This window comes from Orycteropus afer, unplaced genomic scaffold (genome assembly GCF_000298275.1).
Source record: "Orycteropus afer afer isolate SDZICR_OR568_19922 unplaced genomic scaffold, OryAfe1.0 scaffold00206, whole genome shotgun sequence".
Lineage (NCBI taxonomy): Eukaryota > Metazoa > Chordata > Mammalia > Tubulidentata > Orycteropodidae > Orycteropus > Orycteropus afer.
Genome location: NW_006921793.1, coordinates 129,748 through 147,480, shown reverse-complemented (window position 1 = coordinate 147,480; position 17,733 = coordinate 129,748). Strand labels below are relative to the sequence as shown.

At 37.8% G+C, this 17,733-nt stretch overlaps 1 protein-coding gene across 1 annotated transcript in view; it reads right to left on the bottom strand.

Annotated features, from left to right (window-relative positions):
* Nucleotides 1-17,733, bottom strand: part of NALCN (sodium leak channel, non-selective) — a gene marked incomplete at its 5' end in the record, with an annotated part of 145,472 nt that overhangs the window by 84,586 nt on the left and 43,153 nt on the right. The window contains 2 exon segments of the mRNA XM_042781961.1: nucleotides 4,900-4,986; nucleotides 15,865-15,938. Of these exon segments, the coding sequence (XP_042637895.1) occupies nucleotides 4,900-4,986; nucleotides 15,865-15,938 (161 nt within the window).

Sequence of the window (17,733 nt, the reverse complement as noted above, 5' to 3'; positions counted from 1 at the left end):
TAACAACAACACCAACAACAAGAGCATGTTATTAACACAGCTTGTTCAATACTGATGGCATTTTGTCATCATTATTTATCTCTCTTACTAGATTGCAAGTTCTTTGGCGACCATTTTATTACTCATCTTTATCTTCCTAGGAAGGACAGTTCCCAGGACTTAGAGTGGCTGTCTACCTGGACCATCTATAGATTGAATAAGGGAGAAGGTGCAGGCAGGGAACATATAAGGAGCATGGTTCTACTCTGATACACAGAGGGCCGCCATGAATAGGAGTGGATTGGACAGCAACTTCTACTTTTTGGTACTAACTTCACAGAGAATTAGAGGGATCAAATATGATTAGGAACATGAAACAGCTTTGTAAACATTGACACCTTATTTAAATTTTAGTTGCTATTATTTACTTTTCAATCTTATCAAGACCTGATCTTTGTAGCCTTGTATAATCCCCTTTCTTTGAGTGTGGGATGGACTTAGTGACTTGCTTCTGATGAACATAAGGCAAAAGTGATGGGATGTCAATTCTGTGATTTGGTTACAAAAGACGGTAATTTCTGTCTTCCTAGCAAGCTCTCTCTCTTCTCTCCTCTTGCTCATGCCCTCCCTTGCCCTCTTACTTGCTTGCTTTGTGAAAGCAAGCTGCCATGTTGTGAGATGCCTTAAGGAGAGATTCGCCTCTTAAGGAACAGATTGAGTAAAGCTTCCGGCTAATGTCTCTTGAGGAATTGAAGCCTTAACCTAGCAACCCATGAGCAACTGAATTCTGTTAAGAACTATGCAAATGAGAGGAGGCAGATCCTTCCCATTCAAATCTTGAAATGGTTGCAGCTTTGTGAGAGATCCGGAGTCAGAAGACCCAACTAAGCCACACTGGATTTCTAAACTGTGAGATAATAAATGTGTTGTTCAAACCACTAACTTTTGGAGTAATTTGTTATGCAGCAAGATAACTAATAGTTACCATCACCATGTTAAAGCATGCCATTTCTCATTGCCCTTTAGAGAAACTTCAAGACTACACTTCAGCAGGGCTTGCAAAGTCCTGTAGTGTCTGCCTGCAGTCTCCTTTCGGGGTCTCATATTTTGCCCTAAGAACCTCCACTCTTCCCATGCCATCCTCTTTGTTCTTTCTGTTCCTCACAGATACCATGCCCCAAAGGGTTCTAAAAGAGCAAGGTTTGACTCTTATTGCTCACTGTTATTTTCCCAGCACTTTGCACATAGTAGGTATTCTTGCACAGGCAATGGTGGTTCGGTGATAGAAATTTCATCTTCTATGCTGGATACCTGTGATCAACTCCTAACAAATGCACCTCCTGTCTGGCTGTGGAAATTTGTATGTTCCTGTGATGGTGAACAAGTTTCAGTGGAGCTTCCAGACTAGGAAGAAATACCTAGTGATCCATTTCCAAAAATCAGGCAGTGAAAACTCTATAGATCAGAGTGATCATGAGTATGGCACAGACCCAGGCAAGGTTTTGTTCCATTGTGCATGGGGTCATCCTGACTCAGGGGCAAACTTGATAGCAGCTAACAATAACAGGTGCTAGCATAGTGCCTAAGGCACTTGACTGCTAACCAGAAGGCTGGTGGTTCAAACCCACCAGCCACTCCTCAGAAGGAAGATGGGGCAATCTACTTCCATAGTGATACTGCCTCGGAAACCCAAGGAGGGGTCACTATGAGTTGGGTCCAACTCAACGGCACATAACAACAACATTGTAGGGTCAAATGTTAATAAGCCTCTTGCCAGTTTCCCAACTCTGGAATGTTTCCTCAAGGACTTGAGATTCATCTCTTTGAAATGGAATCAGCTGGGAAGAGAAGACTCTCTCCCTGTTTCATGAGAAATGAGCCCAACTTCACCTGACTCAAAGTTGCAGAACCTTCCTCCAGTCATGAAGATGTAAGAAAACTGGAAATTTTATCTTGAAAACATGAATATGTCATAACTATATGGAAGAATAAGATTTCTCTGCCTTTGTAATTTCTTTAGAGGACTGCCTGTAATGCACATCACATTCTGGTTTAATGCTTATTCAGTAATAAAACTGTTTCCTTTCTCTTCTACCTTTGTGGAGAGGTTTTTTTGGGGAGGGTAGATTTTATTTTTAATTATGTATCCCAACACTTAATATATATTTGTTGAATGAAAGGACCCTGATATTCTGTGGTTATAGATTTCAATTTCTTTCTTTTCTTTTTGATCACTTCATACGTATGAAGCACAAAAATAATCACAAACAAAACAGCATGTGTTTTAAAGATGTTTAAAGAGGAAGTTAAATAACCTTAATTTCATCTCAAAGTAGAATACTGTACTATGCATGTGATGAACATGTATCAGCTTTTATCAGTGTTCTATGTGAAAAATGCGCTATTAGAGGAAATACCCAAGGCAACGGAGAGCAGGCGGAACAGCTGAACTCATTTCAATTTCTTAAAAAGGAGATCTGATCTGTAACTGGGAATGAGAGCTCAATGTGTTTCGTCCTACATAAGCCTTCTGACAACTGAAATAGTGAATGAATAAGGAATTTGTGACTCTAATACTTTACCGGGCACTGTTTTGTTCTGTTGTGCACAGGGTCTCTATGAGTCAGAGCAGACTCAATGGTACCTAGCAACAACAACATTTTACCAAGGAGCACTGGTGTCTCAAATGGTTAAGTGCTCAACTGTTAACCTGTTAATGGTTAGTGATTTGAACTAACCCAGTGATTGCACTGAAGAAAAACCTGGTGGTCTGTTCCATAAAGAAAACTATATGGGGCAGTTCAACTTTGAAACATGGGGTGACTATGAGTCAGAATTGACTCAATGGCACCTAACAATAATAACCAAAACATCTTACCAATAAGAAATTAGTTGAACATATCATTAAAGTTGAATGCACTGGAGGGTTTAATTAAATTCATTTTGCCACTTAAAAATTTTTATTAGAATTGAGATACCCTTAAGAAGCTCTGGTAGAGTAATGGATAAAGCACTTGACTGCTAACTGATAGGTCAGCTGTTCAAACCCACCAGCCACTCCGTGGAAGGAAGATGGGGCAATCTACTTGCATAAAAATTTACAGCCTCAGAAACCCAGTGGGGGTCTCTATGAGTTGGGAACGACTGGATGGCAGTGAGTTTGGTTTTCTGGCTTGATTTAGATGACTGGATGGCTCAAATGCTTTGTACTTGGCTACTAACCAGAAGATTGGCAGTTCAAACCCATCCAGACTCACCACAGAAGAAAGACCTGGCTACCTACTTCCATAAGATGATTGTTGGTGGTGATAGTTGTCATAGAGTCCGTTCTGACTCATGGCAACCTCTCTAAGATTACAGCTATGAAATACTCTCTGGCATGCAGTCTACTCTAACACACATGGGGTTGCCATGAGTAGGAATTGACTTGATGGCATCAGGGGTTTTTTTCTCCTTTGGTTTCATACAACAACAACAACAACAAAAAGAACTCACTGCCATCGAGTCAATTCTGACTCATAGTGGCCCCCTTTGAGTTGCCAAGGCAGTAAATGTTTACGGAAGTAGATTGCCTAGTCTCCTTCTGTGAGGTGGCTGATGGGTTTGTACCGTCAGTCCTCTGGTTAGCAGTCAAATGCCTTAGGCACTATGCCAACAGAGTGCTTCAGAGCTCCTTTTGGTTTCATATAGAGGTAAAATAAATAAATATAAAATAAGTAGGCAGGAAGAGAAAATGTTTGTTTATTTGCTATATACAGAAAAAAGCAAATCTGATGGTGTTAGAAAACACTGATCTTCAGGGTACCCCTTATTCTTTGTAGAGGAAAGACTGAGTGGAGTATTGACCTCAAGGCAAGTAGCAGAAGTCCAGTTCCATAGTAACTCCATCTAGTGGCCCAAATATGAAAAATTTGTTTTATCTGCTTGGCTTCTGGAACTGGAGGCACAAGGCTTCAAGTGTCTTGTGAAAAATAATGAAGTCTTTTGTCTTGTCTGAGTGAGGAAATTCTCCATTATGCAGGCATATGTAATCCTTTTATTCCTGTTCCCTGGAGGAGAATTACAGTGAGGCATTTTCCTTTTCCCAGTTGGGGTTAATGTTATGCCCTCACTACCTTTGAAAGTAAAACAAGACCAGGACCCCTGATGATGATTCAAATGTGGGAATATTCTTCAGCAAACACACATTCCTAGTTGCAAAAATATTACCCCTGGTTTCTTGCCAAGTCTCTGAAAAAAACATATGAAAGATTGATTCTTCTCTCTCACTCTCTTTTTCTGCATTGCCTTTGTGTTGTGGAATTTCAATTGCCCCTTCTATAATCTTTTATGGAGGCCAGGGGAAGAGAATTATGTCTTAAGAAATTTTCTCTATTTTCCTTGACATTTCTCCATCTAAAATATTTTTAAATTGGCCCAAAGATTATGGTTGTAAGACTGATCTTTGGAGCTTTATTAGCCTTTAAACACCACTAGTTGTTTATAGAAACAGTAGCAGGGGGTCCTCGGTTTCTTTCTTCTCTGTCTCCATGTCTTCTTTCTTAATGTTCCAGAACAAGGGTGTGGGAAAAGCCTGTACATTCTGTAATGAAAGAGAGAGGCCTATAGGTCTTCAAATTCTTTTCACCTAGCATCCACTATAGAAAAGTTAGATGACATGATACCATCTGGTGTTAAATGTAATTACCATCCAAAGGAACTGCAATTTAACTTTGCAGAGCATTAAATTTGAGGGATTTGACTGAAATGTTGAGCTCCACAAGGTAATACATTTTAAAGTATTATCAGATGTTTGTTAATATAATGTAATCACATCACAGACAATAGGAAAATACCCCTTCAGTGAGAATTATGTAAAACTCTGACTGTATAACTGTGTAAAGGAATAGGTAATGAGTATTTCCTGGAAATGGCTCTTACCTGATTCCATTAGAATGACAGTGTGATCATCCAAAGTGGAGACAACGGCGGATGCTAATGGCTGAGTTCCTCTGTAATGGCCTCTTGCTGAGATGAGGAAAAAGCTGCATTTTTATCTTATTGACTACCCCACTCCTTTGTGAATCAGCCCATTCCCGAGTAAATGGATATAGCTCTTTAATAGCAACAGCAGATTATTTCTTTCCAATCTTGAGTTATTCGTGAAAATGTTTTTCACGTATACATATGTAAATACAGAGCCACCAGGACCTCCTTGTAGATTGACATATAAAATAAAAGAAGCCTTAATCATTTATCTTATGTATAAATGAAACCAAAAATTAAGTCATGGGGAATTCATTCCTTTAATGCATTTATTAAAATTCAGAAAGTGAAATGTCTGTAACTCCAAACCATTCATTGGGGTGCAAATTTAATAATTCAACTACTGATTGAAATGGAAAAAGGCAAATTATAGTGTAAAGACTGAACTTTTTACTAAAATACAAGTGAAATTTTGTAAATGTTAGAGACATTAGCTGATTTTCCTATAGAAATTTATTTTTCTATATTAATTATTATTTTACCATCTAATAACACAGTATTAAATTGAAATATTAAAATGAAAAATCTTTTAAAAATATCTTCTAGCTATTCAATTTTCATTAGTTTCAATAGTTCAATATTCATTAATTCAATGAAGTTATATTTCACCACTTTAACATTTTCATTATTTTGTGTTTCGTACCAATGCATGTATCCACAGATCTTATCTATCTCTTATCTTAGTATATAATCCTCTGAACATATTTAATGTTACTTTAACTACTTAGTCTCTTTATCTCCAAATCATCTTTCAATTAATCTATAAGAATTTTAAATGAAAAATTAATAAGGAAAACTCAACAAGTAGGCAGTCTTAAAAGAATCACAAAGATAAATATTCACAGCATCAATACAATCTTCTTTTTTCTTAAAACTGCAGTTTATATTTGTAATGTGTTGATCAAAAAGAATTGCTGCTATCAGTGCCAAAGTGTGTGTGAGGAGGTAGACCTAATTCCGGGACCTCAGGAGTATCTGTCTTCCTCCCTCTCAGGAGAATCATGGCAGAGTCCTCCTTTCCCACTGGAGTGGTCTTCCATTGAGGACTTGGCAAGTCTTGCTCAAAGGTCTGTAAAATGCTGCTACTTACTCAGCTCTCTCAATAGCATTGAGAGTGTGTCATCGTGCGAGACATGCTCAGAGTGTAGTACTGCAAAGAAATGATATAACCTTATTTAAAGTTGCTGAATTGCCAGGTTAACTGATGGACCAAAAAGTTTTAAAAGGAGAACTTGCCAAATGGGAAAAAAGTAAATGAAAGAAGATGCTAATGTTGTGTAATATCGAACTCTTTTAGAATTCACATGTAATTGGGCCAGCTTCATAGAATGGCAGCTCTGAGTCTAGACCAGGGAGAATAATGTAAGAATGAAGAAGCTCTGTTTGCTATCCTGAAATTTCCCTTGTCATATAGCTAATTATGTGCACAAAAGCAAGTGGCTGTTTGGAGGAAATCATTGAGATTGATTTAATTTGAATTTCTTCTTCTAGAAAATTCTATAATCTCCTTGTTGTTGTTGTTGTTGTTATGTGCCATCGAGTCAGACCCGACTCATAGCGACCCCTCCTTGGGTTTCTGAGGCAGTATCACTGCGGAAGTAGTTTGCCCCATAATCTCCTTAATAACTGCCATATCAGTCTCAGCCTCTCAGAAGAATATGATCTATAAGCTCACATCCTAGAAAAGAGTCCAGGATTCAGTTCATCTGTCCTGGACTCTGGGAGAGAAGACTGAGAAGAGCAAGGGCCCTTAGAAGAGGCCAGAAGGCCAAACGAATCACATTTTTGTCCACCCTATGGCCCACGAAGAACCACCCATAGCTAAGTGTTCCATTCACCAGAAGTCACAGAGCTCCAACATAATGTGCATACTGAAGGTTTTCTGAAGACTGTTACTATCCATCCAGAAGACAAACAGGACCACATGATTTGAGTTTCAGTGCTGATGTCATGATGTTTTGGCCAAAGCAGTCATTGTTATATTGATAGTGGCCCCTCTGATCGCAGCTCCAGATTCTGTTCCAGCTGCTCCTCATGCTCTGGTCACCAACATCTTATTCAGAGATCTTGATTTAAATTCTGCTCACAATCACTTTTGCACCTGCTAAGTCAGCCAGGCCTACATTTACCAATATCTGTGATCATTCCCTTATTTCTATTTTTGTCAGTGCCTATGCCAGAAATTAGTCTATGTCTGTTTGACTAAAGCCCAACCCTTGCTGAAACCTAGTTAGTCTCCTACTGCTGAGATAGCACTGTTTTTTTCTGGCACATCCATGCCAAATGACGAAGCTCACAGCTACAATTCAAGTAGAGTAAGTTCATGTTCCTTTACACCCTAGACTTCTAGTCAGCTTTTGGTATCACCAAGTTTGGTTGATGGATCTACATTGTTAGTTCAGAAGTATATCTATCAAATAAATGTCCAGCAACTGACCTGAACAAGTTTGATATCCTGATGATGTTAGCAAGCCTAGCATAGGCTTAATTACATACCAAGTTGTAGCTGATGGATTTTGTTTCATCTGGGTAAGAAAGCAATTTGAGATCAACCTAATGAAGGGTACACTGAGATGCCTCCACCCTCCAACTATTTTACCAATTCTGACACCAATGTCCCTCACACAAGACCCTCTCTACTTCTCTGCTGAGTTTGATAATACATTGTAATGGCCACACAGAACTCAAAGACAATACTTAAAATTATAGGGTTTATTAAAGAAGTAACAGGTTACAATTCAGGATCAGAAACAATTCAGGACATAGTTCTTCAATCAGGACAGCCTCTTCTCACCAGTGTCAACAAGCACATGTCTCTCTGGTCCTTGGTTTCTGAGTCCTGTGGCGCCTTGGCCTTTGCCCTGCTTGGGCAAGTGTTATAAAGCTCTTTCAGCTCCGCTGATAAGTGCCCAGAGGCACCCCACTCCACCAGTAAGCCTCTGCCTGAGGGTGCTCAGTTCAAGCCCGATGGGTTACCAAACCTAGCTTCACCAAGTGCTTAGAGGCACCTCACTCTGCCAGCAAGCCTCCTTCCTAAAGGCACTAATCCTTCTTGCTCCTTGGGTACAGAAGCCCACTGTGCTGTCTCCTACCAGTCTCCTGCTAATCTCCTGCCTGTTTCCTGGTTTTGCTGCTTCTTGACATCTCATCAAGGCGTTACAGTTCTGTCTCTGTCTCCTGGGTTGAGAAGTTCTCAGCACAGGGATACTGGGTCCAAAGGATGTGCTCTGCTCTGTCTCTTCCTGGTGGTAGTTAGGATACCCCTTGTCTGTGGGATGGCAATTTTAAATTGACCGGGATAGCAATACTGACCAATCCCCTTATCACAATTCTATACACCTTATTTGCCTGGTTCCAACCCCACAAGGGTATCATGCACCTAATTCACATATTAACAAGGTACCTAATCCCCTTGGTGGGGAAAAAGCATCACATTTGCATAATCCCACCCAGTCATTTGGTGGGAATTACAAAGATTGGCTATATGGGCCACATTAAGTAATTCACTGCACCACAGATAATTTGCTTTTAAAGGGAGCTATCAAAAGCCTAAGGAGCTCTGGTGATGCAGTGGTTAAGGTATTCAGTCTGTAGTTCCAACCCACCAGCTGCTCCATATCTGTTTCTATGGTATAGTATAGTAATCTTGGGGAAAACCACTTAAACCCTCTGAGACTCAGTTTTGTCATTTATAACATGGGGGTAATAATAGTACTTTCTGCATATATGCATTGTGAGGATTAAATGATATAATATTCATAGGAGTTTAGCACAGTATATAAATCTTTACAAATGCTAATTATTATTCTTTCCAATATCATATTTATTTTCTAGGGTTGAACACTGTGAGCTCTTTGAGGGAATAATCCATGTGTCCAGCATCTAGAAAAATGTTGGGCATACAGTAGATATTACAGAAATATTTTCTAAATAAATAAATGGATGTCCCAGGGGCACTTTCTTTCAGGAATAATAAATTAGCTGTTATAACTTTCAAAACTAGAGCTTAATAAATTCATAGTGATTGTATATATATTTTAGCACTGTATAAATTATATTTGTAGTCAACAAAAATAACTCATAAAATGACAAAAAGGAGATGAATTAACCTTCCACAAATCATTAAATATATTGGATACTTTTGGTGTATTTGCACTCCTCTAAAGAACCCACCAGCCACTCCTCGGAAGGAAGGTTGGGCAATCCTACTTCCGTAGTGATACTGCCTCGGAAACCCAAGGAGGGGTCGCTATGAGTCGGGGCCGACTCGACGGCACATAACAACAACAACAACAAAAGATTATTTCTTAGACTTTAAAAATATTGTTAATACAACTGGATGGCAAAGCAAGTTATGTCATAAATCCAAATATCAGAAAGCAAATACCACGCCAGATGAGAGCTCAAAGGTTGTGAAGATACTGTCCTACTAATGAAGTACTGATAGAAAAACCATAGAAATTTCTAAAATAATATAAAATGCTTAATTATTTTATTTTGACACCTTTTTATTCACAGCCTAGCAGGACTGATAATGCATTTTTGCTCAATTTCAGGGTTTTGCATTAGAAAGAATGTCAGTAGAGGTAGTGATGCTTTTGAAAGCACATTGTTATTTGTTTTTGATTCTGTCTGATGCAGTGAAAAGGTCACTGCCTTTTGAAGAAAGCTTTCTTTAGTGGAGCTGAACAACATTCTCTAAGGTGGAACAGCCGTGAATTTAATAGCAACCTTGGATTTTATAATTTAAATAGTGAAACATCCTCTTTCTCATGATACTTTTCAGATAAATCTTGAAAAAAATAAGACGGGTGTCTGCTAAAAGCAGTACCTGGATTTAAGCAGGTGACAGTATTTTTAGGTTCTGTAAAAATGGCCCATATTTTTTCTTATCAAAGAGTTCTCAGATATATTCAGAAATGAATTTCTGCTTCTTGAAGCCTCAATTTATTAAAACAAATAAGTAGGAGACCACAAATTTTAGATGATTATGGGTAGAAATGGTTGACTCCACAACACTCAAATATCTCAGCCCCTAGGGCCCTTTTCTCTGAAAGGCTTTTTTCCTTTTGGAATTGAATTTCCTGTTCATAGTAATTTATATAGAAGCCTCTTTGCTGGCCTAATATAGATCTTGTTTCAAACAGAAGATGTGTATTTGGAAATGTGGGTTCCTTCAGTATTGAGACCACCTGCAGCTTATAGTTAATTATTAAGACTAAGAACTAAGGTCATCAATATGACTTTACCATTCATTCCAGGAAATTATTGTTCAGGAAGTTAAGGCTGTTAACTAGTAAGTAATTTCATTGTTAGCTTCAGGAATTTTCTGAAAATCCATTTATGTGAACTATAGACTGCTCAACCAGATCCCTTTTTTTGGACAATAGGTTGCTCAAGTGGTCAAAATTGGTCACTTAAAAAGCTATTAGTACTCCTCAATATTCCTGCCAAGACCCTGGCCCAGCTGGGCCCATCAATATTACACCCCTTTTTAAATGCTGTTTCTAAAAATAAGTTTTATTCTTTTTTTTGATCAGGTAATATATATTTATAATTAGAAATTCAATGGCCTAAAAGGGAATGCAGATTTCTGATTTGAAGATGGCAGTATAAAGTCACCACTTATTCTCCCTCTTTTTAGAAATCATCCCAGATCAAGAAGGAGCATGAAAAACAGAAATACAAACTCTGTCTCAATAACTGACGACTAGAATGTTGAACCAAAGTTAGTGGAAAGGGCATTGAAGTCAGTGGAGAGTTATCAGGGTGAGTTATCTTCTCTTCCCTGTCCTCCCTGCCACAGTGCTGTCCTCCCCAAAGGCAGAAACTTTTACCAGTCAATTGTGTATTCTTCTTGAGAGTCATAAACTCTCATATCAAGAACTATACCCAATCTCAACCCAATCCCCATCTGGAAAACATTCAAACCCAGACCCCCAAATCTCACCAATATCTTCCTCTGACCTAGCCCTTCTGAGATATTATTAAGACTCTGTTGAAGTGGTGGTTTCCCTTATTGCAAAAGGTCTTAAATTTGTCTTTGCTTAATCAGCAGATTATTGGGATAAGACCTTTCTGGGCGGTCTATACTACAAAGGCAGGTAGAAAAACTGAAGTGAGATAAGTGATTTGCTCAGGGTTGTAGAGGAACCGAGGCCTTCGGGACTCCAAGTTTAATATCACATGTTAGGACTGAAGGGGCCCTGAAGATAACCTCCTACAATCTTCCATTAAATTGATGAGAAAATTGAGAATTTAAATAACTTTGCAGAGCCAGGACTCCAGATATCCTAGATCAAGGATTTCTTTTATTTTCTCCAAATATTTGACTTTTTTTTTTTTCTTCACAATTAAAAAAAAAAAAAAAACAATTAAATATTTTATAATATCTTCCTTTTGTATCACTGGATTTGAAGTTTTTGTGACTGCCTCAAATCAAGACAAATGTCTATCTGCAATATTTGCCAAAATTATTCAGCTTAGGTCTTTTTCATTCCTCCCCATACTTCTGTTACCTGCCACCCTCATGAAGACCCTCTCAATGAGAAGGACACTAAGTCTATTAAAAGAAAACAACCAGAAAAGGCAAGTGTGACAGAACACTAAGCACTGAAACAATAGTCTCAGCTGGACTTCTTTTCTTTCAAGGAAGATCCATCTCTTGAAAGATTGGCTTTCCATCCTTCTTGTTCTAAAGACCTTTCCTTTTTAAAAAAATCTTCTTTCAAAATGCAGATGGTCCTGGCAGAGGTCACTTCTAGGTTACTGAGGGGTTTAATTAACAAAGAGAAAAAACAGAGCCTAGAGGAGGGAGTCTGTGAAGGAGAAAGATGGAGAAAGTTTTCCTAGTGGAAAACTTTTCTACTTTTCCATTCCATGTAGGGTTATTTGAACCAATTGCCTGGAGGCTACTATAAATATTTTTTTCTTTTCTTCCTTTTAAATTTATTTTCCCCTGTCTTTTTCCTTTTCAGTTACTGTTGTTCCTTGGCAAATAGTATAGAAAAATGCCCTTGAACCCATAGGCAGTGCCCTCCCAATCTGTTCTTTACAAATGGAATCATCATCATCTTCATTACTAATGATAAAATATTAAGTATTATCAGTTGGACATCTTGCACTTGTCCTTAACTCATGCAGACCTGGTGTAGCAGCAATGAGGAAACCATTCTCACAGAAGAGAAACACACAATAGCTTTTGTGAAAATCAAGTTTGGATTCTAAAAATAAAAAAAAATCAGATAATAAATTTGTTTTCTAATTGTAGATTCTTATTTCCTGAAACTCCCAGGATAAGCATGGCTCAGTAGCCCCAGTGAGCTCCTCTAATTATAGAGTTTTCTGGACTATAGTAAAATACAAAAGCGTCTATGTATCTCCCAAACTATTCAATTGTTAGACAAGTCTGAGACTGTCCCCATTCTCTGAGAATCTTAAAATCATTTGCTCATGTATTCCGTAACTTTTTTTTAAATACTATTTATTTCTGTACATTTTAAAACCAACATCTAAATTGTCCCCCTCATAATGTTATTATGGGATTTAATAAATTTTTGAGAAAACAGTGGGGAATTTTATCAATTAAATGCATTCAATTTTATGTCATCATCCACATTATTAAGTCAGATTTCATTGTCAAATCAATTAGCTAAGTATCTAAGAAAAACTATGACTTTATTTTTCAACTCAAATAATATGTTAACACATTTCCTTGCAAATATCTTGTTATTTCTGTCTAAGTCCTAAGTCCCAAAAGTTCTCACCTGGATGAGTAAAAGGTGCAGCCTGATGGGACTCTGGAGCAAGCATTTTGGAATATTCCCTTTGTTTGGCAACCTGGAGCACTTTACATACAGATCAGGACAGACCATAGTTATTTTCTGGGTAGATGAAAGTTTTGCCTTTCTTTTAAAAATTAAGAGAAAGGTAAGTATGGAAATGAGGGTGGAAAGGAAAATTTGTAGATTAATTAAGAGAAAGAGTTCATATGGAAGTGAAGGCATATAATTATTCATGCCTGCCTGGCTGCCTATCCATTCCTGTCTAGTCAATTTTGACTCAGAGCGACCATACAGATCAGAGGACAAATGCCCCATACGGTTTCTTTCCAAGGCTATAAATCTTTACTGAAGCTGACTACCACTTATTTCTCCCACAGATTGGCTGGCTGGTGGGTTTGAACTGCTAACCTTCTAGTTAGCAGCTGAATGCTTTAACTACTGCACCTCCAGGGCTCTGTCCATGCCTAACTCCTAAAAAGTCATTGGGTGCCCCTAGGGACACATTGTCTCTAGCTGAAAGACAGTTACTGTAGAGAAGAGTAAGGTCTTTTTGTACCTGATTTGGCAGGTAGATTACTGTCAAACAAAGGAGTCTGTTAAAATTAAAGCAAACAGTTTTATTAAATTAATAATTAAATGACCTGGATTGGGCAGCACTTTGTGAGAATTCACAAGAATACTCCTGTGAGAGAAATCTTCCAGAGAGTATAAGTACAGAAAATCTAGAAATTTACAAGAAAAAAAATTCTGATTGGATTAAATCTACCAAATCATGCTTTAACAAGCACTAGACAATTTCACCAGCCACTCCTCGGAAGGAAGGTCGGGCAATCCTACTTCCGTAGTGATACTGCCTCGGAAACCCAAGGAGGGGTCGCTATGAGTCGGGGCTGACTCGACGGCACATAACAACAACAACAACAGACAATTTCAAGATCTCATGAGCACTGCTTTTTTTTTTTTTTTTTCTTTTAGAGTCAGTTAAAGTCTTCTTAATCTATGGATATTTCTAGGGCCTGCCTGAGTGAATACCTTTCCTAGGAGCGTGCTGTGGGAGGAAGGGGAAAGAGAAGAGCCTACAGGCTTCCTGAGGTATGCTGGCTACCTGACTTTTGAAAGTCAGCTCAGAATAAGCAGTAAACAGCAAAAATAGACTCCAACTTATAGCTTGGGGAGAAGCCTCTCCTTATGCCAAATATCTAGATTTTTTTTTTTTTTAAAGCTCCTTCACAGCATGAATCCAGACCCAGAGTACTACAATTTCTATGGGGGAAGTTTCTGGTTTAAGTTAGGAATTCTTTTCCCTATGAGTAGAGCAAAAAGAAGCTCTGGTGGTACAGTTTAAGGCATTTGACTGCTAAGCAAAATGTTGATGGTTCGAACCCACTAGCTGCTCCACAGAAAGATGAAGCAGTCTGCTGCCATGAAGATTTACAGCTTTGGAAAACCAATGGAGATTGCTATGAGTCAGCATTGACTTGATGGCAGTGAGTTGAGTGAGTATGAGTAGATCAAAGGGCCCTAGTGGTGCAGTGGTTAAGACCTTGGCTGCTAACAAAAACATTGGTCGTTCAAATCTACCAGCTGCTCCATGGGAGAAAGCTGTCTCAATCTCTTTCTATAAAGATTACAACCTTGGAAAAATCTATGGAACAGTTCTCCTCTGTCCTATATGGCTGTTATAAGTCATAATCAACTCTACTGAAACTATTTATTTACTTTTTAGTTTGTAAATGGATCAGCATTTCTGCAGGGCTAGCCCAGCAAATAATCTCTTGTGTGTGTGTGTGTGTGTGTGGGGGGGCATAGTCTTAAAGGTCTCTGGGCTTTAAGGTCATTCCAGGAATTTACCCTGCCAAGAGCCTTTCCAGTCCAGTTATAGCTCGAGTAATGATCCACATAGTGTTCAAAGCTGGGCCCAAGGCATTATCTGATGGTAATGCCATGATTAAACAACCAATCAGTCTGAAGCAAACCTAAATTGGGATACAGGTTATACATTTGCTTAGAAGCATTCCTTTCTCTATTTCAATGAGACCATTTATATTTGTCTTGTAATATTTTTGTGGTGATAACATTCAAGTTCTAGAAATATTTCTTCTCAACTTATAAAAGCTATTCCAAGACATACTCATGAATCATGAGCCAACAGAAAGAATACATTGAATATGTCTTGATTTGTTAGGGTTTTGGGGCACATTTCAGGTAGTATTATAAAGCAAAAATAGTTTCTAGAATCATATATACTTAGCCTTATTTCTTCATTAGTTATTCAAGTTATGGTAATGTGCATTCTACAGAAAATACTTTATAAGGAATATCTCTAGTAATGAAAGTGGAGTAGAGGAGTAATTCCTTCCATTTACCACAGGTTTGGAGAGGGTTTCCTGGTATGAATTGGTCCCATTCACTAGATAAGCCATCCTGCCTCCAGTTCCCAATATTTAGTTATGTCATTTACATATATCTGTGTAATATATACATATATCTGTGTAATATATGCTTCAAAAATGGTATTTTAAATGCTTATAGATATTCATAACAATCATGTTATTTTATATTACAACATAGAACTTTGCAAAATAATCTTAAGTGGCTAGCTTAGTTTTCTTTACTGATACTTCATTTCAAGGCAGATTTTTAGAAAGGAGCACTAAAGTTCACATTTTCATAAATATTCTAAGATGGGCATACATTTTACTCTTAATAAATTTCTTACAATTCTTGATAATTACTTTTAAAAAGCTTACCTTTTAACCATTTTCATTTCTACAGTAATTTGTGTATTAGCTACCACAAAAGACATAAAACTGTTAAGAATAACAATATGTTATTTTCAGCTTTTTATAAATATTTATATTTATAATTTGGTTTATAAAAAGAAATCTCCTATTCAACTAAGAAAAAAATTATCCTTTCAGGAAAGATTATTTATAAGTGCATATATCCAAATCTTTTTTTCTAGCATAAATAGAATATTGTGATGCCCAGAAAATTAGTTCATTTTATTTAAAGCTCATTTTGCTTAATATAATCCACCAAAATTTAAATATGTATCAACCTACATTGGTGTTACCTTAAGATTTTAGTGACTGCGGTCTCCTTTTCCAGAAGGTTCCTTGCCCTGATGCTGAAAACAGACCTGCGAAGCTATAAAATAATAAGAGCATGATTTTAGATTTCGAAGGTAGTAGAATAATATACTGACAGATCATTAAATGATATTTTTAAAAATATTAAACATGATTGTTTTTCCCTAAAGTATCATCATACCAAAGAGCTCTTGGCTGCTGGCCAGAAGGTCAGCAGTTCAAACCCACCAGCTACTCCATGGAAGGAAGATGGGGCAATCTATTTCCATAAAGATTTATATCCTCAGAAACACAATGATGGTCGCTATGAGTTTGAATCGACTCAATGGCAGTGAGTTTCATTTTGGTTTTATCATCATACCATTGATTCTATTATTTAGTATAATTTTCCACTTTTACTTTTGTTTGGGCAGAACTGCAATGAGACTTATGGGGCTACATGTCACGGCTATGGGGGTGATACATTGGCTACATGTCACTAGTAATAATATTACTGAATTTTCAGTTTCAAAAGAATTTAATGTTGGAACTAATATTGTTTAGTATTGTCATTAGTACAATGTTCTCTAATTCACATTTTGCTCTGCTTCAGGTTCTTAACCTGTGACTCAACACTAATCTGCATAACAGGTTCAGGAGTCATAGTGCCTATGATATGTGAACAAATTAAATGAGCTCTCCAGGTTTCTTCCTGGTTGGCAATTACAAAATTAATCCATAGAAGAGGACTAAGAAAAAACAATCCTGAAGGACTGACTATGAACCAGAAGATATAGTCTCTCAAACTCAGCTTTTCCCTGCTTGACATTTGCAGTTTAATTGATGACAAGGTTAGAAGGAGACATAGTGGATGCCTATAAGCTTTGTGGGTAGAAGAATGGCAGAGAAAGAAGTGGGAAGCATAACCATCATGAGAAGCTTCCAAACAACAAATACCTAGAAAGTATAACTCTAGGAGGCAAATTAAATTAAAGGTAATAATTGGAGTATGACCAGTTCATTTTGGTCAACGGATTAGATTTGATTTATTGGACACTTGGCATAGTATTCATGACTATTGGAGATACACAGTAAATAAGAATCAGAGTTTTTGGTTTTTAGAAATGGATAGACTACTTAAGGAAGGCACAGTCGGGCAATCTACTTCTATAGTGATACTGCCTTGGAAACCCAAGGAGGGGTCACTATGGGTAGTGTCCAACTTAATGGCACATAAAAACAACAGTTAAGGAAGGCAAGGCTGGGGCACATGAGATCATCAATAGAAAGTGCAATTCAGTAGGTCTAAAGTGCTAGAAGAGTTGATGCCTTTGAATTGTTGTTGATGAAGAATAGTGAAAATACCATGGACTGGCAGAAGAACAAACAAATCTGTCCTGGAAGAAATACAGCCAGAATGTTCCTTGCAAGCAAGAATGGCCAGTCTTTATCTCATCTACTTTATTCATGTGGTCAGAAGGGAGCATTCCCTGGAGAAGTATATCATGCTTGGTAAAGTGGAGGGTCAGAGAAAAAGGGGAAGGCCCACAACAAGATGGATTGACACAGTAGACTTCTAGTAAGATGGAGAAATAGGCAGACAAGCTACACAGACCCTCTTCAACAAAGAAAAGAGAAGTCAATTGACAGAGATACAGAAGATAATCCTGGAGCCCTGAGCTTTGAAAGGAAATATGCAGAAGTGGATGAGGCACTAACAAGTGGAAAGCCTGAATGAAAACAGGAAGTATGGAGAGAGTCAAAGCAGAGGACTGTCAGCTACTCTGACAGGACCAACAGCCTGAATATTTCCGAGTGGTATTGGGACCTGAGAATTGATCTAAAGATAAGCCCTGGTCACCAAAGGCTGCAGG